Source organism: Dreissena polymorpha, chromosome 16, assembly GCF_020536995.1.
Source record: "Dreissena polymorpha isolate Duluth1 chromosome 16, UMN_Dpol_1.0, whole genome shotgun sequence".
Taxonomy (NCBI): domain Eukaryota; kingdom Metazoa; phylum Mollusca; class Bivalvia; order Myida; family Dreissenidae; genus Dreissena; species Dreissena polymorpha.
The window spans coordinates 6940844-6962498 of record NC_068370.1 but is presented as its reverse complement, the minus strand read 5'-3'; the positions used below and the strand labels follow the sequence as shown (position 1 = coordinate 6962498).

General features: G+C 34.7%; 2 protein-coding genes across 2 annotated transcripts in view; one reads left to right on the top strand and one right to left on the bottom strand.

Moving 5' to 3' along the window:
• The window catches only part of LOC127861646 (RING finger and CHY zinc finger domain-containing protein 1-like), a 473873-nt gene that overhangs the window by 89356 nt on the left and 362862 nt on the right, over positions 1 to 21655 (top strand). The gene's annotated exons all lie outside the window — the stretch shown is intronic.
• Positions 8121 to 14444, bottom strand: LOC127861641 (uncharacterized). Its single transcript, XM_052400316.1, has 10 exons — positions 14252 to 14444; positions 13322 to 13600; positions 12819 to 13148; positions 12285 to 12590; positions 11437 to 11562; positions 11201 to 11222; positions 11004 to 11047; positions 10537 to 10596; positions 10033 to 10088; positions 8121 to 9720 (listed from the first exon to the last, which is right to left on the bottom strand). The coding sequence occupies exons 2-10, from the start codon at positions 13416 to 13418 to the stop codon at positions 9595 to 9597; spliced, it is 1167 nt and encodes a 388-aa protein (XP_052256276.1). The 5' UTR covers positions 13419 to 13600; positions 14252 to 14444; the 3' UTR covers positions 8121 to 9594.

Here is a 21655-nt window from a genome sequence, read left to right as displayed (position 1 = left end):
TAGTCGCATGCGCAGTTAGCTATAGAACATTAGAAATCAAAGTACTGACAGTACTGGTGTGACGATGCTTTTGAATAGGATTGATATAAAAGCATCAATTTAAGTTTATCTACATCACCACAATTGTGTATGTGGGTACAAAAAAAAATAATTTGGGTACAACAATTTTGGGAACGAAAAAAATATGCCAACAAAAAATTGGGGTACGAAACAAAATGTTGGTACAAAAAAATTGGGTACGAACAAAAATTTGGGTACGATACAAATTTGGGTACGAAAATAAATTTGGGTACGAACAAAAATTGGGTACGAAACATTTTTGGTTACGGAAAAAAATGGGGGAACGGGGAAGTAGTACCTTAGGGGAACTTGACCCACAATCGTACATTTTCGGCCCTTTCCGACAAACATCGGATAAGTACCTCGAAGGCAATAGTATAAATACACAATTCGGAAGCGGAAATGCGGGCCTACCTATGCGCGTCAAAATGTAAGCGAAATATGTAAACAAAGCGGTAGCCTGTCATGAATGTTTGCATTAACAAAGAAAATCGTGTATTGGTGTAAGTTTTTTGAAGAAATAAGCAGAAAATATATTAAATAAGCAATGGCGATATTTTTCTTAGCCACAAAATTGTTATTAGTTTGATATCACAATATGAAAATGAAAGTAGAACTGTCAAAAATGACAACCTGTCAACGAGTTGTTTTTGCTGGCACGAGAGGGCGATTACATTCAATGTGTTCATATTTTTACCATAGGCTTTGTCAATAACCTTTATAGTATAGGAAGCTTTGTTATTATTTATTGTTATCGTGTAACTGCATGATTGTGTATATGTTTAGAATACACAAAGCAAAAATAATAATAAATATACTGATTGAGCTTATACTAATCTGAGAACTATAGCCAGGTCAATTAAGGACTTAAAATACAAGTGTTTGTCCTGATTTCATGAAGACTTGACCATGCATGTCCTAGATTTCAAAATCAATGCCCTAGTCTGACACATTGGTACCATAAACTTTAAACTATTACCATGCTTCTGAAATTAGTTTTTATCGATATGTAAGGAAATCTAAATCAGGAACTGATTTTCCTTGTTTTAAAACAGTCATATATCAGTTGTGACCTCTCGGTAATGACCCATTTTTGCTTATTTGTCACACCCTTAAAACTTTCCACACTTCTATAATAGCAAATCAGGATTTATGTTATCTCCAATGGTACATTTAAACTTAAGCTCTGTTACAATAGTGCTGGTAAAGTCAAGTCACATATTTAAATCTAGGCCATGTCAAAATCAAAGTGTCAAAGACAAATTAAAGATGCGTTCATTAATAATTGTCCAATTGTTTACTACTGCTGTGAGTTTTTATATAGTATAACTGATGACCATCATGAGTGAGAAAATTCACATTATCATAGTAGATCAGGTGTAGCAGCCTTTTAGATAACAAAGTTGGCTACTGTTCAATGTCGCTTCTGGGGATCAAACCCGCAGCGCAACCTCCTTCAATCAAAGTCGACACTCTACCACTAGGAAGATTCTGAAATTTTCGGATCCCTCCAGAGAAACCAAACCAAAAAAAAACAAAAATTAAGTCAAATATTGCAGACTCGGTTTTATTGAGTCGGTTCATGAGAGATAATGGTGCTCGATTGGTCATTTTTGTCTCGGGTAGTACTTACGTATACTTACATGTAGCCGACAATGACCAATCGAGCGATAATGGAAGGTGCAACATCTCTCACGCCCCCTAGCATCGCCTTAAGCAGTATTGAAATATCAACAGGAAAGTGCTGGAGTCATTGATCCCAAGGGACCAGAAAAAAAACACGTGATTAATCTTCGAAATAAAATCATTTGATTAATGCTAATTCTATTATTAGAGCCAGGTCACAGAAAAAGCGCAGTCCAATCAGTATCGAATTAAACTATTTGTTATTGTCAGAAAACCGCTTTTAAGGAAACAGCTTTCAATCGACCGCAGGCTGATCTGGATCCAAACTGGCCACAATCGCCTTAATGCCTCTTTTACTGTGACACTTTAAAATGATATAAGGTACTAACATAGAAACAAGAAACAGTACAAACCAGTAAAGATTTTGTTTTCAATGTTGAATTTCAGGACAGCTTGGTGATCTGCAAATCCCCTATGATATGTTGATATCGGGTATCATAGTTATTCAATAAGTCGCAAAATGCTCGAATACAATTTATAAAGCAAAATGAGACTTAAATTGATAACGGAAAAAATACCAGTATGCCAGTTTTTCCGTGTCAAGCTGTCAAGATCCAGAAAGTTCTTCATTCACATCGAATATATCCTTCGAATTCCATCAATTGTTGTCATAAGCGGAGATTTAGTGAATAAATAACTCAAATATCCTAAATGACAGTTTCTAAATAGCCAAACAAGCCGATTATTGCTGTAAGAAAGTTTTGACACGAGTGTCAACATTCTCTCATGGGCGCGACCATTGTTGTATGTTTAGGCACGAACGACAACTCTGCTAGGAGAATGTTACCAATGATAATAATCGAGGTAACCGATTAGAAATATCTCAATCGGACTGGCTCGGTCTTTTACATAGGTTGCCATTATGAAGATTTCTTTCATGGTATGATAACTTAGACGAGCTGCTTCGCTGAAGCAGCATCGTCAAAAATCGAATAACTGTAAATAAGCAGTGCTCCTGAGAATCAGGCTTGAAATATCTATACGTATATTTTAAATCAGTTCCATACAAGTTGTCGCAAGTAAATTAATTTATTATGAAGACTATTTACTTCCATACGAAAAGGCTTTTAAAGGATGAAAGCCGATGTAATTCATCAACACCATAATATATTTTATTTTCATAATATCTAATTCTATTTAATTTGTGCCAAAGAATTGTTTTTCACAACAAATGTTATAGAAGTAGATATTATGAAAATAAAATATATGTGATATAAGTAGATATTATCACCCGCAAACCTCTGCTGTTGGGGACTCGTACCAGACCCAAAGTGTCAACTGTGTGACCGTCTCGGCACTCTAGAGCATGTCCTTTCTTGCTGCCCTACAGCTCTGCCACAAGGAAGATACAATTGGCGCCACGAAAATGTCCTCACACCGCGACGACATTTGATCAACTTCGTGAAGCCAGATGAAACTGCACAAAAACAGCCGACACAGAAAACCTCAATCCTCAACGGAGCAACTGGATGGAGCCTGAAGATTAACCTTGACAACAAGCTGGTCTTCCCAAGTATCGGGCAGATAAACCTAAGGACCGACATCGTGTTGTGATCAGAGGCAGGGAAACGACTCATCATAATCGAGTTTATTGTACCTCAGGAAACCAGATGCGATGAGGCTTACGAGAGGAAGAAATCCAAATATACAGAGCTGCTAGAAGCTTGCAACCAAAGAGGCTGGCGTACTTGGTTGTTCCCCATAGAAGTAGGAGCTAGAGGGTTCTGTGCACAATCCGTGTGCCGACTGATGTCAACAGTCGGGTCTACTTGCAGGGATAGGCGGCGGACTATCCAGAAACAAAGCTTAGCTGCAGAGCGGTCGTCCAACTGGCTGAAGCTGAGGCGAGATGATGCAGCTTGGAAGAAGTAAAGCTATCGACATTCACACAGAACATATGATGGCCCCACCCTCCCGAGATATCAATGGTTCAGGGGCGAAACATTGACGACGGAGGGACTCCATCCTGTAGAGTCATCAGGAGATTCATGGGTGGGTGCGATATTGTTTTCAACTTAAACAATGAAAAAAAAAATGAAAAAGTTTGGTGTTGAAAAATAATATATATATATATAACTCACACATAAAATATACATATTGCAACATAAATTAAAAAAAAAACATACAAACAACAACAACAACAACTGAGCTTGGCTTTTGAGTTAGAACTTGCGCTTTTAACCCGCAATGAACATTGAACTGTTAGATTGGCAAGCACCATTCACGCATTTGACTAAATAATTGCTCAAGTGTATATATCGCCTTCGATGTGTTCATGGTTTTAGGATCAAAAAAGGTGCGTTGATTAGGATTATATTAGTACAATGCGTACCAACATCATTCAAAATGAATTATACGATTAGATGGCAAATATTTATTATTTATAACCGCTGGCGATGGCTTTTAGGACAATTAACATGCACGACACATACATGCGTGTCGCGATCGCACCATATAATTTGCCATTTTCGTTCACAAACGTCCAATTTCAACGGAACGTTTTAAATTTCCATACATATTGATTTACACAGTACATTTGCAGCTCGCATGTGTGCGTGGTAATAAATACTATCACGCTGGTAAATCGTGCTTTTAGGAACAGATATATAATACTTGTTAAAGAAAATGCAATTATATTAGTTAACATAGTTATGTATGTTTCTCAAAAGTAGAAGGAACGCCTACATATATTCGTCAAATGACGTTTGCATTTTTTGCTACTGACGTGTGCCATTATTATACCTTCTACTGACGTTTGTCATATTTGTTTCTACTCTTGAAACGTATATGTATTATCCGGTATATGCTTTCGTTTGTTTATGCATGGAAATAATATTTAATAATAAGTTCGTCCGGTAACGCATATACAGTTATGTTATCATTGATTTTTGTGAACACGGACTCATTGTATGCTTTAACACTGACGTTTGCTTCAACAATTGATTTTTTTTGTCGAAGCTTTATCAAAAACCAAAGCTACGCGTTATTTACCGATCGCAATCTTTATGCATGCCTTATTGCCTGCATTATGTCGTACGAAATCTAGAGTACGATTAGCAAAGATTTTGACACAAACCCTACCTGGCGTGGCTGTTCTCCATCATAAAAAGCCTACTGACCTTTTATTTTTTGTGGTCTTGTTACAGTGTTTGTTTACCTTAATGAGTGATATGACTTGTACATTTTATGTGCACCCTTTTAGACCTTAAGTAAGTATTAAGTATTGTAACCATAAGAGAGGTTGATTATTTTTGCAAACAGCGCCAGTACATAAAAGTATAAAACAGTTGATGATCTTGGTTTAATTATAGACTGTAAAACAACCCGAAGGGTGAAAATTTAGGCTGTTTCGTTTTAAATCTTTCATACGCTGCCATAAATGTATGACATAATGAACGCTGTTTGTGTCCGTACACAAACACATATAATGAATTTTTTATAAAACCGCAATTGTATAGAAATACAGAATTATACAGTTAAACATCATCCTAAACACAATTATTTCGACTGTTATTTAAATATGAAATGTTTAGTGGAAATAATGTTAATATTTATTATTATATAAGGTTACAACGTACATGTATTGTGTTCAGCCGCATATCAAATGGAGCTGCTGTGCTCCTTAATAGAAAAACAATCAAATTTATATTGAAACCCCATATTCATCCCCTGGTCTCATAATTACGGCACAATCCAAACTTACTTTGTTTAAGATAAGTGCACAATTGTCTTTACCAAAGATGAAATACAATAGCGAATACAATATAACAAATAACAATTATTACAACTTGTGTTATCACATTGGAATATTCAATTCAAAATGGTTTTTAAACGTCTTAAATCATGTCTAACCGCATACAATCCCCTTAATTTTAAAACAATAATTCGTATGAGACATGAGTGAAATGATAATTATACCACTGACACAATAATGCTGAAAGAAGTGGAGTCTTTGGCTAAATTTCTTTAAATAATATTGTTCCTTATTATCATTTCTAAATTAAATATGAATTATATTTGCTCGGCACGTGTAGTTTTGTACTCTCAGATGGGAGTGCTGCATTTCTGTCAGAAAATATTGTGGTGCTGTAACGATTTTAACTATGCTACTTCCGTTGTGAAGGAAATTAGAGTGAACGTTGATAAGTGAAATAGGTTTACTGCAACCTTCACATCGTCATAGTTTGCAGCATGGTCTGAATTGAGATATCACTTGAAAGAAACAAATGTGCCATTGTCAGGGACGCAACATTTCGCTATCAATTTCTTCTTCCTCGAAAACATAATATTAATCTTTGATCGCGTCTTTTTCAATCAGAGCTTTGTGACAACCATAAAAGACATCTTAAATGCATAACTTGTGCTGTAACATAATTAGCGCTTGTTTGACCATAAATGGTTACTGTTGCGTAAAATAAATGTGTCTTTAGGAACACAAAGAAATATCATAAGGCTTGAATTGTCATTTTTATTACACTCGATATCGAACACGGAAAGACTGACTTAAGTAACATAACGATAATGTATTTCCTTTTATTACTTAACCGAAGTAGACAAATGAGTAAGACAAATATTTTTGCTTGTTATTCTTTGATGTTCATGTTTATGTTTCTTCTACAATGTATAGGTATATGAACCTATATATAACGTGCTGCTACAACGCCTTTTAATAACAGTAACAAGTCCTTATCTTATATTTAGAATCGATCTACCAAGTGTGCATGCGATCACGATTGTTATCGTACGAATGACTAATTAATAAATTCCTCAACAAAATTAAAACTATAAAAAGTATAGAATAACAAAAATAATACACAATAATAATGTATGCATATATGGATAAATATTTATCAAATACACATATAGTTTTTATACCTTGATAAAATAAATGTGTTCATTACAATCAGTATTGCATAAGTATACATGTACATACATAAATATAAACACGCTTGCTGCTTTAGACATTCCACGTACTGCCATCTACACAAATCATGTCAGTTCAAACATAAAAGACAGAGGACTTCGGTGCAAAAGGCGCCATCCATTCAATAATGTCCTTCTTTGCAAACTTACTTGTAACCTTTGTTTGTTTCTGTATTGGCAGGAAATTAAAAATCTAGTAAGTGACAGTTAGTGCGTATTAATGTGTTTTACTTCATGTTTATCGTTATGCATTTCAAGACAAAACATGGCGATGTATATCCTCTCGACAATGTCATGAGTGATAAAACTCATATACAATGCCGTGTTCTTGATTTGCACCGCAATACCTATTTACATGCGTTTGTGTTCGAAATAATAATGCATTTACAAATTTTGAAATTGCTGTGGCCTAGATAAAAGTATGACACTATGCATCATTTGAACACAAACACAATCAATTGTTAAACAGCATCGATTGTTCACTTTACATCCGTGTCTGCATTGTTGAATCACACCTTATATACGATGAAAATGAGTCACGGAAGTTATATATTGTTTCAATTGAAGTCGCTAAAATGTTTGGTTTTGAGGAATAACTATTGTTGATTGTTTATTGCTACCTATAAATGGACTTGTACATGAACATACTTAACTGTCTCTAACATTCCATTCATTTGTAGACTTTCCGAAACGTTTGTCTGTGGTAAGGTTGAATTGCAAGTAAAAAACAAATATGCAAGCTACGTACATTTAATGATTATACACGTCATTGGGGGTTTAAGGGTCGAATTTTGTTAACAATGGATATGAAAAGCCAACTCATACTTTCAGCTAGAATTAAAGCCTTCCACAGTGTATGCGTATGGTCGGCTTAAACGTGTAGATTCATTTGCAGAAGTGCTTTAGCAAACGTGATGAAACACTTCCTAAAATTATCTGATACCGAAAGGATTTACATAATAATTGTTTTGTTTAAAAATTATTAGCTTCTACGATATCTTAAAAGCAGAAAAAACGAAGTAAACTTATAATTATAAAGATTATATTCACAAACAAACGGAATTTAAATACTGAAATATTGCATATGTTCTTTATCTTACTAGACGTTTCATGTGTCACTGTAGTATATTTTATCATACCGCTACGTTGATATATGTCTGAAACAACGTGGCATGATACTTATTTTCTATATCTGTTCAACAGGAACTAGTTATATCAGTCAATGTTTGGAGATAGTTCATATTGCTCGGAACGAAATATAAAGCCGTCATTTCAAGTAAAATTGAATCAGATTCAACAAAACAAACAATTAGATACCAAGATGTTCTATATTTAATACACAAAAAGCAACATAAACAGCAAAAAAAACCACAATATATCAGGCTCGGCAGGAATAAAATAACGGCTCGGCCAGCCTCACTATTAATTTGAGTTCTAAGCCTCGCCTGATATATTACATTACTATCATGCACTAACATGTTATTCTATATTTATAGTAACAATATAATTTTTGTGTAATACAACTGTCACTGATATTATTTTGGTGAAATAAAACCGTTGCGGATTTATTGTATTGAAATACAACCGTTAATTATTTTATCTGGGATAAACAGCCAGTACTGATATATTTTGGTTAAAAAATAAATGTTTCTGCTAATATTTTGGAGACAAACAACTGTTCCGGATATTATGTTGATTTGATACACCATTAATTAACAATTGTGTTGTAATGAAACCGTCACCAATGATTTTTTAGTGTACAACAACTGTTTGTTTTTAATTCGGTGGAATACAAGCGTAACTAATATGATATTGGTGATTTTTTTTATAAATGAAGTTGCCGTCACCAGTATATAAACAAGTAGGGTATTTACACGTATTGTGTTTGTACAATCATACGTGTGTGTCCATTCAAACATTTAAACATATGAACTCGTCCATATAAAGATTGATTAAAAATTATCAAATGACCGTTTTATTAAAACAAATTGGAAGGACAACTTGATTTAAATGGTTAATTTTAAAATGTATTTGTTAGAAATTTCTTTATAAAAACATGAGCACAAGCATAAATCTACATGAGTTTCGTGCAGAATAACATAAATAAATGTGAAACAATATTAGCATTGATATATAATTATTACTGTTACTTTAATTACACAGTCAGTTGCTACTTAATTTAATTACCTGTCAGCTATGTTGTTTAAAATAAACGGCATTCACACCGGAGCTTTTGTTTTAGTTTTTCTTAGCGAATGTTACAATATAAACAATTGAAAATTGCACGTTTATTCACATCTTATGCTCATCATAATTAGTATGCCGAAATCTCTGCATACAGATATCAACGGTTCCGAGCATAGCTCTTAAATATATCTGCAAACACAAGTGCTAATGGTCGAATAAATATATTTCATTACTATGTACGGTTTTTGTTTGTGTTTTTTCAATTATTTTTGCCTACTACACATAATATACAAAGTCAAATTACGTACAGAAAATGCACTGGGTTTACAAATATTCAATTCAAGAATAAATTTGCTTGTGTGTACACATAACCGATATACGTGCGGTCACGGCTAAACGATAAACTTATAGTATCAGAACAAGGATAAACTCGTGGCAACGGATAGCCGCTAAACATGTGATTACACATAGTTATTGTTACGGATAACCGATGGACATATTGTAACTGGTAACCGACATTCTTTATGTAACATATTACTGATAAACTTGTGGTTGCAGATCATTGATAGACTTATAGCTGGATACTACTGAAAGACTTGAGGTTGAATGTAATAGATGAACTAGTGGTTTACGGACGTATGGTAACTGGTAACCGACAGACAAGTTTTTACAAATCACCGTATAACCATTAACGTGTAACGTATAACTGATAAACTTGAAGTTACTGAGAACAAATCGCTAAAATGAGTTTGGTGTTGTTGTAGGTGCGACCAACAAGTCAATTATCTCAGCATAGTGTTTATCCTCTTTCCCCACAACTGTTTCGACCTCTGAAGAATCTTGAAGAACTTTGAATGTTGAAAACTTGAAAGTAAGTCATTAGTATATAAATCATTTAAACAAATATATGGAAGAAATAATATATTTGATGTCAAATACTATTTCGTAAACGAATTTCATGATTTATATTATGTGAATATGCCTTTACACATATGAAAAAACATGCATTTACACATTTGAAATTGCATGCATTTATAAACTGTATAAGCACCTGCAGGTGGAATAAAAACACTCTAGATTTTATATACGAGCCACGATGAACGTAACATGATTAAAATGTTAGTAAATACTTAAGAACTACAAGACGTGTCTTTACTGTAATACAAAATATCAAACCTTATGAACAGCATTTGAAACGCTGCTAGTGTCGCTTTGCCCAACTTGACAATTTCCTGATAAAGAACAAAATGTTTCAACAATCTAAGTAAAACATCAAACAGACATCTGATATGGACAATCTCAACCTCGTATACCGCTTGTTCTAAAATGTTTAACGATTCTAATATATGCGTCTATGAAGTTAATCTCAAAAGGAATTTTCTATATATAAGTTACTCCATGAAAGTAGCAAACTGAAGTCATTAACAAAAGTTGAACTCTTTCATAGACAAAAGTGAAACTATTCGATTTACAGCCTAACCTTGAGATGCTGTAGGGGGTTCATGTTTCAAAACTCCGACTGCAGTAATGTACATCTGATCTATGAATATGTTTTGCTGAGTTTAACATTAATATATATATACTATATAATGTACTACATGAACGTAGCAAACTGAATTCATTAACAAAAGTTGAACTATTTCATAGACAAAAGTAAAACTATACGATATACAACCTAACCTTGAGACGCTGTAGGGGGTTCGTGTTCCAAAACTCCGACTGCAGTAATGTACATCTGATCTATGGATATATTTTGCCGAGTTTAAAAGACATACATAATACCACACTTTTCAATTAAACAATGTGTTTATGCAAACTATCAATGCGATTTTACACTGTAAATAACGATGCATATGTTTAAGAATATATACACATAAACAAAATCCATAAGTATTATAGGAAAAGAAATTCATAGAAGTCCTCTCTAGTATGTTACTTAAGGAAAGTGACTAATTGCCCTACAATACAAAACAATAATAACACATAAAACATTATTAAGGTTGCGGTCACCACCTTGAAATGGTCAATTAAAAGAGCTGTAGGTTTAAAATGGTTAAATGATAGGTCGACCCTCACACGTAGCCCAGAATTTATCACTTACATACTCCATCAAAAACAATGCATCAACCAGTAATCAAAAGTATTACCTTCATTTCGTGTCCTTCGTTTACATACTAGTAGTGAAACATTTCTGAAACATACATGCGGTACAACAGTTTCAAATAACACATACTATAAAAATACACGTTTTAATTGGCTTAATTGAAATATACTTTTCTTAAAAGGTATATAGCATGGTTAACCTCAATATTTAATGATTATGAAAATACAGCAGGAATAATACCTTTTGTTCGCCACAGAGTTTTCTGAAAAATGAAAATAAGTAAACAACGATTTATAGGATGGACGTGTTCCTGAAACAAAGTATTTAACGGCGTGGAGAACGAAATACAGCCATACATCACAACATAATACCGTTACATGTTTGTAGTATAAGCTTTATTTTAAGATTGGAACTCTTTATGCGGACCATTTTAAAATATTTAGTACTTATTAATGTAATAAGTACATTACAAATACCTCGCATTTTCCGTTTTCTGCAAACGCATACGAGTACCGTTGTTGCTAGGAACATTAACGCGCCACAGCCAGCACCAATTAGCGGAAGCAGCACATCCGCATTGAGTGTGGAGACAGAACGGGCAGCTATTTAATATATTTACAAGTTTTTTCACACCTTCTTGCAATATTTAAAGTTGTTTTATATATTTTATGTAGAGAAATATAAATTAATGTATACAATACAATGCACAATATGGTTAGTTGTCTTGTATGTTCTATTCTGTAGTCAGTTAAATGCGTTTCTTCTATTCATCTATCTATCAATAAGAATAAGATATCAAAATGAAACTCAACAGAACCAGCAAAAGAGAAAGCTTATAATTACCCTCGCTACATTATAATGACAAGCCGCAAATTGAATTACACTCGCTGGATCTACATTGTTATTCATAAATATATTTTTTTAATGAAACACATATTGGAATCAATCAATGTATTGTCATACATTTAACTTTTATAATTGTCTGCTTTTCTACGTACGGTAATAACGGTTATCAAATAAAAAGTACGGGTATATGTAAATATTGTTTCTCAGACTTCTGTTAAGCTTATGCTTTTGCAATATAAATGTGATAAAAAGTACGTTTTAAATAAAATGAGCCATCTCGTGAAGTCGTATAAATAATCTCGAGCATTTAAGGTGTAAATATCATACATAAATTAAGGCAAAATGTTTCATAGTGATCATGTATTCGTTCGCTTAAAAGTTGATACATACACATAAAAACAATATTTAAACATTGAGCAACCTAGTACCTTTGATCCATTGTTTTACTGAAACAGCGTCTACATGTTAATTAGCTTACATGATTTTTCGAGTACCGCAGGTGTGAAGTATATCGACACAGTTGTGGAATTCCCTAATTCATTGCTGGCATATGTAATTGCAGTGTAGTTTATGTTGGAATCTAACCCAGTCAATGTGCACGAAAATGTATAGTTTGTGGGAACATCACTAATCGCATCTACTTTGATCCATTCCGAAGCGTGTATGTTTTTGTAAAGGAGTATTATTGACTGTGAGATGCCACCGCTATATCCTGCAGTCGTTGTTAGAATGACGGAATGCAAAGCTGTGCTTTCATAAAACAACAGCGGTGCTTCGGGCTTATCTGATGCGACAAAGAATACATAACCCAATAGGGAAGTACACAGTTCAAAGACAATTTCTTTCTTTTCAGGTTAAGGTTAGTAAAACGAAAGGAATGCCAATCATGGATGATTTTCGTTGGTTGTATGTGTTTATGATGGTAGTTCTAGACTTATCCTGAAAACAAATAAACTAAATCCGTTTTAAATAGTTAGATATCATGAGAATATTGAACTAACGTATTGTATACCTTTGATCACGACGAGGAACGTCTGATTCCATGCGTCACAAACACCATTTTGCACAGTCAACACATATCGCCCAATATCATGCTGAATGAAATCTGAAATCGTTAGATTCGACGTTAAGTCAACTATCGAAACGTTTAAGTGCCCTTCGTCAACAAGTGAGAAGCATTGTAAATGTCCAATCGATTCTTCAACATCACATTTCTTCCAAACATAGTCTGAAGGTTGTGGTTCTGGATTAGAAATCACTGTGAAGCTCAGTATAACAGTTGAATGTAGGGTAGTCGTGAAGTTGAGCTCTGAAAGCATGTTTGAAGCAGGTCGTGGGGAGCCTTAAAGAAAACCATCGACATACACAAATGGGATATATATAAAAACTTTCACAATTAAGGGTGAATTTAAACATGACTTTACTAAATATATCATTAAGATCGTACATACAAGTTGTATAAAAATAATGTGCATATATATTAATGTATAAGGCAACTAAAAAACAAAATCATACACATAACGAAAACGTCGATGTCTTTAGATGTTGACTCTTCTTCGTTTATGATATTCCTGGCATAGCACGAATATTTTCCCGTGTGTGCGCATGTCATGATTTCCTTATTTCCGAGAGAAATCGCATTTCGTTGCTTTAGTACACGATTGGTGTTCTTTATTCGTATCGTTGGACTAGGATTCCCTGTGGCGTTACATCTGAAGGTCACGCTTTTGTTCTCATTTACAACGACAGAGTCACTGTGTCCCACAGCCTCAAAGTTAATTACACTCGCTGGATCTACAGTGTTATTTATAAATATGTTTTTAATTTAAACTGATTAAAACTATGGGAACCAAAATTTTTTCAAAAAGTAAACTTTCCTATTTTACATCTTATTTACGTACCGTAATAAAGTTATCAAATAAAACATACGTGTATATATGCATATTGTTTCCCAGACTTATGTCAAGCTTATGCTTTTAACATATAAATGAGCATCGCTCTGTGAAAAGGGGGATTAAAGTGTCGTCCAAGATTAACCTAAGCAGTCCGCACTATTTCCGCTTAAATGATATTTTTCGTTTAAAGAGAGTATAGTTTTAGCAAAAATCAAGTTAAGGTGCAAAGTGTCGTCCCTGATTAGCCTGTGCAGACTGCCAAGCTAATCTGGAACGACACTTTACGCACATACCTTAAATTCCCTTTCCACAGAGCGAGAAAATGTAATGAAAAGACAAGACAACTACTTCGCAAATAAAATGATTTCTCTCGCGAACTCGTATAAATGAGCTCGAGCTTACTTTGAGGAGTATATAGTATACATATATAAATATCTACAATGTGTGCCTTGTTACATGCCATTAACTTTAAACGTACGAATTTAATCTACGTCCCATTAAAAACAAATAGAAGTAAATCATGCAATAATATTAGACACTAATCACTTACATTCAACATTTAAATGGAATGAATGTTCAGAGTCGCCGCTGATGGAATGATTAAACGAATCCGTGATCAAATATCGTAATTTGCAGGTATAATTGCCAGCGTTCTCCCTTCTGACTTCTGTCCAGTATATTGTGTTGTGGCTCTCTGACCAATCCTCGTCTCCTTGCCTCAGCCACGTGATAACCGTGTTAATGTTTTGTTTTGTACATGGTTTATCTGGAAACATTACAATTATTTAGATTTTCTGTATTAATTATATTATGAAAAAAAGAAAGAATAATGCCGACATCATCTTACTAGTGGTCAAATTTCCTTCTTTTTAGTTTTACCAGATTTACATGATAATGCCGATGTAGAAATATCATTCAGTAAGTCTAAGATTTTAAATTTTAGGAATAATTATTTTACGTCAATAATAAAGCAAATATGAAAGATAAGATGGAATTTTGATAAAGTTTTAACTTACGTAAAACATTCAGATTTAGATGTTTGCATTCAGATCCATGCTCCGGAACACCAACTGCTGGTATCATGTGGTTCTTGGCGCAACATTTGATTGTCGTGTTTTGTAATGCGCCAACATTACGGATTTGTAATACGTGATGTTCAGTCGTTCTATTCAACAGTTGCCAATTAATCTGAGGTGATGGTTTTCCGACACTAGTACAGTAAAAGTCATAGTCTTTTCCCTCGATGATGGTGATACTCTTTAGAATGCGATTACCGTTGTAACTTATGGTTGGTGCCGTTGGTGGTGCTAATACATAATTATGTTAAAATATAAGTATTCCTAATACATGTGTTATAATACAAATATACGTTTCCAACACACATGCATAACAATATAATGTCAACCAAACTTATCACATTAAGTAGGTAATCAAAAAATATTACTTTCAACAAGGATTGAAATATAAATAAATCTTACTGAGAATTTCCAAATTTAGATAATTTTCGTTTCTCCCATATCGCTCGTAGTTGTCTGAGGCTTTCATTTGATTTTCCAAAGTACATGTGAATTTCCCATCGCTATTGCGGCCAATGTTCGTAAAGTTAAGCCACGCCCCATTTGTTTGAGAACGTTCATTGTACCAATTTACTGCGGCCAACGGGTTGCTGTCACCGCAGCACTCTACGGAGATGTTTGTTCCTTCTATTACACCAACAGTGGTTGAGTTTATGTATTGTCCGTGTACTTTGAAAACGGGCTTGTCTGGTCCATCTGAAAACCCGTGCAGTTTTAACAAATGACATCTATTGTTACGCACGTGGGGCATTTATGTTCAGACAAGGTTTTCGAATAATCACGTTTTAAACAATTCAGTTCAAACCTATTTAGTTTAGCTCGATTGCATCGAAAGCCAAAGGCTCATATGTCTCGAGTCCGGTTTCTGGGCCTAGAACCAGTACTTGGTGTCTTGGTGTTAAAACAGTTTAACTCTGGGACAATATATACAAGTTTTGTTTTTTCGTAGTAAAGCGTTGAATGCAGCCATTCTGTGTAGTTATCACATTATTATTATGATGAATACGGATAATAACAATTCAAAGAAACTTTTTTAAATGTACAATATATGTACGTAATATTCCAGTTGATCATAACTGTTATGAAATGCCAATAGAATATAAAAATAAGCAAAGCATGTAAGTATGCTGTTTAAACAAATTTCTAGTAAGAAGGCTTGATTAGTTGACCATTAACATGAAGATATACTTACATAACACTTGTAGTCGTGTCTTCTCTGAATATTTATAGCTAGTATCATTAATTAACTGTGCTGCACAGTAAAGGTTACATCCATGGTGTCTTCTTTCGGGAACAAAGCAAAGTGTACTGTTTACGCCCTCAGTTACTGATGCCTGTGATTGTGTTAGCGCGTTAGATCGATCACTATTTTCAAGATACCACCAGAACAATGCCACAGCAGTATCTGAACGTTGACACGTAATATTGAACGCTTTTCCAGCAATAACAGTGCATCCTCTATGGCACGGAGTCAGTTTAAGCACAACGCCATCTGACGAATTTATAAAGACACCTTCAAAAGACAATTTTTAAATGAAACATATTGTGTTATATATATTAATGTTGATGGTTTTATGCTGTTTATTATTTATTCTATATTTAATAATTGTTTCATTATTCTGGACGCGGTACGGTGTCAACCTATTTTATTGCTTGGACCATTCAAAGGCCAATGCTGCAGCTTTATTGATGCAGTGCGAAGTCGTAAGGCAGGAAATCCTCCGGGTGTGGACAACGTCCTTTCCGAGCTGATTAAGCACGAAGAAAGGCAACGACTGCAGCAATGACGTCACTATGCCAAACGTTATGGAATGAGTTGAAATGACCCAAAGAGTGGACCCTTTCACTGGTAATCCGCCTACCGAACAAGAGCAAGAGTAACCTCAAATTGCACGAGAATTACCGCACCATAAGCCTCATTAATCATCCCAGCAAAGTCATGCTATATATCATCCTCAGTTCTCATTTCACATTTGAATGTTTATTGCTATGTGGCCTCCGGCCCTTGAAAGTACAAATAAAAGCATAATTCGACAAAATTTCAATCACGATGTATAAGCAAACATACGTATGGAATGGTCCACAATCGATTGAAAAGTAAGGTCGATATTCTTCTGGAAGAAGTGCATGCTGGATTCAGATGTGAGCAGAGAACAGTAGACAGAGCTTAAACTGCAATCCTCATTGAGAAACACCTGCAATCCAAACGTTAGCTCTTCCACAACTTCATCAATTTAAGAAAGCTTTCGACCGCTAGTGGCATAATGGCAAACGACATGTTATATGAGGATTCAACATTGATGAAGTGCTGTTGCGAATCATCCAAGATCTCTACGGAAACGCCAACAGCAAAGACCTTCTTTATGGAGAGCAGGGATATTTCTACAGGACATCAATTGGCGTACTTCATGGATATATGCTCTCTCTCTCTCCCGACCAGTTAAACATTTGCCATGAGAAAATAATGCCGGAGCCCCTCCATGACCAGCACACCTCTATATCCATCGGTTGTATACCAATATTCAATTTGAGATTCGCTTATGACATTGACCTCATTTGTGGCACCAGCAGTAAACTCTATAACCGAGCAGGATCATACGGGATGGAGGTAATTAAGGTGAAGATCAGAGTGAAAAGCACTACCAACACCAGTGCAGACATCACATCATGAACGACAATAAGCTAGAACATGTTCCCAGCTTCATGTAGTGTGGCGCAACCCGGTCCACGGATGGTACTAGAACCGTTGAAGTCCGAATAAGACTTGCCATTGCAAATGCAGCGATTACCAGACTCAGCAGGTAATGGACAAGCTGTTCGATCAGCTTCCCCACCAAGTACAGGCCTTTCAAGTGCCTTGACGTTTCCTTCCTACTGTACGACTGCAATACCTGTACGCTTCACACGGACACAGAACGCAGGATACAGGCATTTGAACACAAATGCCCCAGAAGACCGCTCCGCACCTCCTGAACGGAGCACAAGACCTACGAGTAGGTCTGGTCTTGAATATGACTGCAACACTTGTTTGTCAACGAGAGCCCCTTCTTGCGACCATTAAACGACAACAACTTGCTTGGTTTGGACACTTCATTAGATACGATTCTCTGTTTAAGGCTGTTCTCCATGGGCATGCTAGAGGGAAGTCGACGTCGACGCCGTGAGAAGAAAAACTGGATGGACAATGTGAAAGAAGGGACATTCCTTCCCATGGATGAATAACCCTCAGCAGCACAAAACAAATCTGACTGGAGGTGAATATATCTGTACCGTCGTTCATTATTTACTCACAACGGCCACACCGGTCAAGGGGATAATGACGATGATGTTATTGATTTGTTTTGTTGTGTCTGTTTGTATGATGTATTGAAATCGATTTTATCAGAATATGTATATCCTGCTGGCATCAGTAAAGTTTCATTGTGTTTATACTTTAGTATTCGTTTTTAAATAAAAGATTAAATAAAGGAATTCATAGCCATGTGTTCTTCCTATTGCTATCTGTCATGCAAAAATAAATGTTAGTGATTTAAGGTGTGTTTATTTAAAGTTGTCATTGAAATGTTCCTGCAATGGAACACACGTTGTTTATGTCAAGAATAGCAAGATGAATATTTTCAAACAATTAAACATGGACATTGTTTTGGAATCAGTAAATATCAATAATGTAAACACATCCTTACGTTATATTTATGTAACTTTAAAGTACAGATTAGAGATGTAACATATCATTATTGCATTAGTTTCACCTTTTATCCAAATAAAGAATACACTAAAAATAATTCCAAACATTGTAAAAACAGTTAATTTTTGTTTATCGCGCGTTCCCAATCCTTTAAACAGTACTGAAATGATGAATACGAGACATTCAAATATAATTCCTTATTCCGGTGATTGTAAGTATCATTACAAGGAATTAATTTTATCGATTATCAAATAATATCGACTTATATTACCACTAAGTCGCTTCAGGCTGATTTCATCAATATTACTTTTGATACTCACCCTGGCATCTCTCAACTTCCTTTTAAGTACTAATAAGCTCACAGCATTATTATATTTATGGTAAAACAGTTATGAAGTTTTACATAATAGTCTTGATATATATTCTACATACAGGTTCACGGTGTACTCCAGATGCTAGTGGACACATTGCGTATTTATGTTTCGGCTTTCTGAATTGTTTGGGAATAGGAGGCTTACCATCATAAAGCACAACATGTTATCATGTACCTGTAGTTCTTCTAGTGTTGAAGCTAAAGTTTAGCGTCGTTAATATCTAAAGACTATCAGTTATCATGCTGTCGGGAACGGGAACCGAACCCGGGTCGCCTAGGTGAGAAGCCAGTGTACCAAACATTGTGCTAGCACAACATCCTTGACATACATTGAACTTTCAATGTTTATGAAAATATTGTAAACACAGAATCAACATTGAAATAAAACTGCATAAACATAATGTATTTATAAGATTCGTTGACAAGTGATCGACTTAAAACGCATTGTCAGCAAATGATTGTCTTTTGAAGAAGGCGTTAGAAGCGCGACATGTGCTCATTCGGGTAATATTACACACAAACCATCAACATTCAAGTAATGCTAAAATGTGATTATACGTTTACTGAATTGTACGTTATTTAGTTGATGAATTCATTATGATGTAAAAATATAGTATTTATTGTAAATAACAAATATATTTACCTTTACATATATATATATATATATATATATATATATATATATATATATATATATATATATATATATATATAAATATACATATATACATATATGTTTCATTCAATAATCATTCATCATTCTTAAAATAAGACTGTCCGATTTTTTATCGCTTTGATTGCGCGTGCGTGCAATATATTGTGTATTGACAGTTCGGCTTTTAATTAAATTAAAAATTTCCATAATTTTCAAGTCAACTGCAAACTTATCTTTCATAAAAAGTCATTAGAATATAAACTATGTTGAAACTAGACTCATTGCTGACTCGAAGAAACCGTTTTATTAAGCCCCGCATAACATATGCTTATAATAACATTCTTAATATTGACTTCGTAGTTCTTTACTTACATTATTTTACTTTGTGTATAAGATAAAAAAGACTATTTAAAAATTCTGTGTACAATACTCGTTGTATGTGGGTACACGCAAAAGCTGGCACGCTCACTAAGGACTTGCACATCAACTGTTATCGCCCTTATATATCACCACATTTTAAGCATCGCTGTTACATAACCATATATTATTTATAATACATGTTGTTACAAAAGTTATTCTGCATTTACAGGTGATTTAATTTAACTTGATTTAGTTAGTAGTTTCAGTATGTTCGGAAAAACAGAACATTTTTGTAATGAAACTGTTTAAACTCCGTTATCAACTTAAGTACATAGAATGTCACATAGAGGATATTATTCATAAGATTACTGCATGTCGACTGAATAACAATTTATACTCAAATGAAGTACATTACTCGTTGATATGATCTGTGTCTTTTGTATTTGTATTCACGCAATCACTAATCGTGATGGTATTTTCGTCAGGATGATCTGTCATGGTATCATTTGATCCACCATTATCCCATATATGTACGTAGTCTGGCGCAGCAACATCCTTCGCGTCAGGAATGACCTTGGCATTCACCGCTGAACCATATACGAAGATGATGTCTTAGCCAATTCATCACTGGTAGCAGGAGTAAACGAATGGGCTTTCTTCAGCGCTTCGTTGCTGTTCATTTCACCACCTCTTGGAGAGTTTGGCTCACTGTTTGCTGACTTTCGTTCTTGTGAAATGCTTTTCGGGCCCGATATAGTGTTCAACCTCGATTTCAAAACATTGAGCATTTCCATGGAAGCCTTCCAGGAGTCAGTGGTGGTCCATCGGGAAATTCTCCGCGTGCTGATTGTGCTCCGTATCGGAGTCTGAGGAGCGTCCTCGTCGTTGACCCTGTAACCACTGTTGATGAACCCAAAATGAACAATAAGCATTATGATGGCATGACCACGTGAATTTAAAGAAATGTTTTGAGTATGTATTATGTCAAAAATACACACTTAAGAATACACAATGTTGTCAACGACTTACTTAGTTTCAATAACATATAATATAGCATGTGATATCAGACGAGGCGGACATGGCGTAGGAAAAGGCAAGGCTTGCTTTATCTCATTTTCACGTTGACTACCAGTACAAACACGAATTTCATGTTTGGTTGAATTTGTGACAACAAAACCATTTTTATATGCAATTGTTATTTCAGACACTTAAAAACGGAAAAGTCAATGTATTGTAAGTCATGGCAGGAATTGACAAAGCACACTCCTGCTGAACCAAGTTACAATGAGAAGTGCGTCTGTACGACAACGCGATACGGCAGCATTACTACAACGGTTGCGGCGTCTTTCCACAGTTTGTTGACGATACGGGACGTTGTTAAAATAAAAAATAATAACGGTAATTTTGAATAGTTTGTGTATTTGTAAGCCGACGTTTATTTTAATACGGATATTGTGTTCCTCTTTCACAACTTACCATGTAATTTATTCCTATGTTATCGATAAAATTGAAGTTTTACAGACATGTACAGACAACTCATAAAATCATTGAAATATTATTCGAAGTCTAACATTAAACAGAGCAAAATGCAAACAAACGTAAGCAAGAACGAATATTGAATCTATCTTATCATGTTCTGTCTCAAAATTTACTGCATGTAAGTGTAACGAGATTAATGTTGATGAATTAAAATGTTACGGCGTCTTACACAGAGTGTTACAGTGCATTTACTACAACATGTGTAAGGTAACGGTATAGTATCGACGAGTACTAGAGGTTTCGGTTAATAACAAGTTCGGTAAATT

Excerpts from the sequence above, each read along its gene's own strand:
- LOC127861641 (XM_052400316.1), bottom strand. The coding sequence starts at position 13,418 with ATGACATGCGCACACACGGGAAAATATTCGTGCTATGCCAGGAATATC. Across the intron at positions 13,149-13,321 it reads CATCGACGTTTTCGTTATGT|GCTCCCCACGACCTGCTTCA; the intron begins GTATGATTTTGT and ends GTTTTCTTTAAG. Across the intron at positions 10,089-10,536 it reads ACCCCCTACAGCGTCTCAAG|GAAATTGTCAAGTTGGGCAA; the intron begins GTTAGGTTGTAT and ends GTTCTTTATCAG.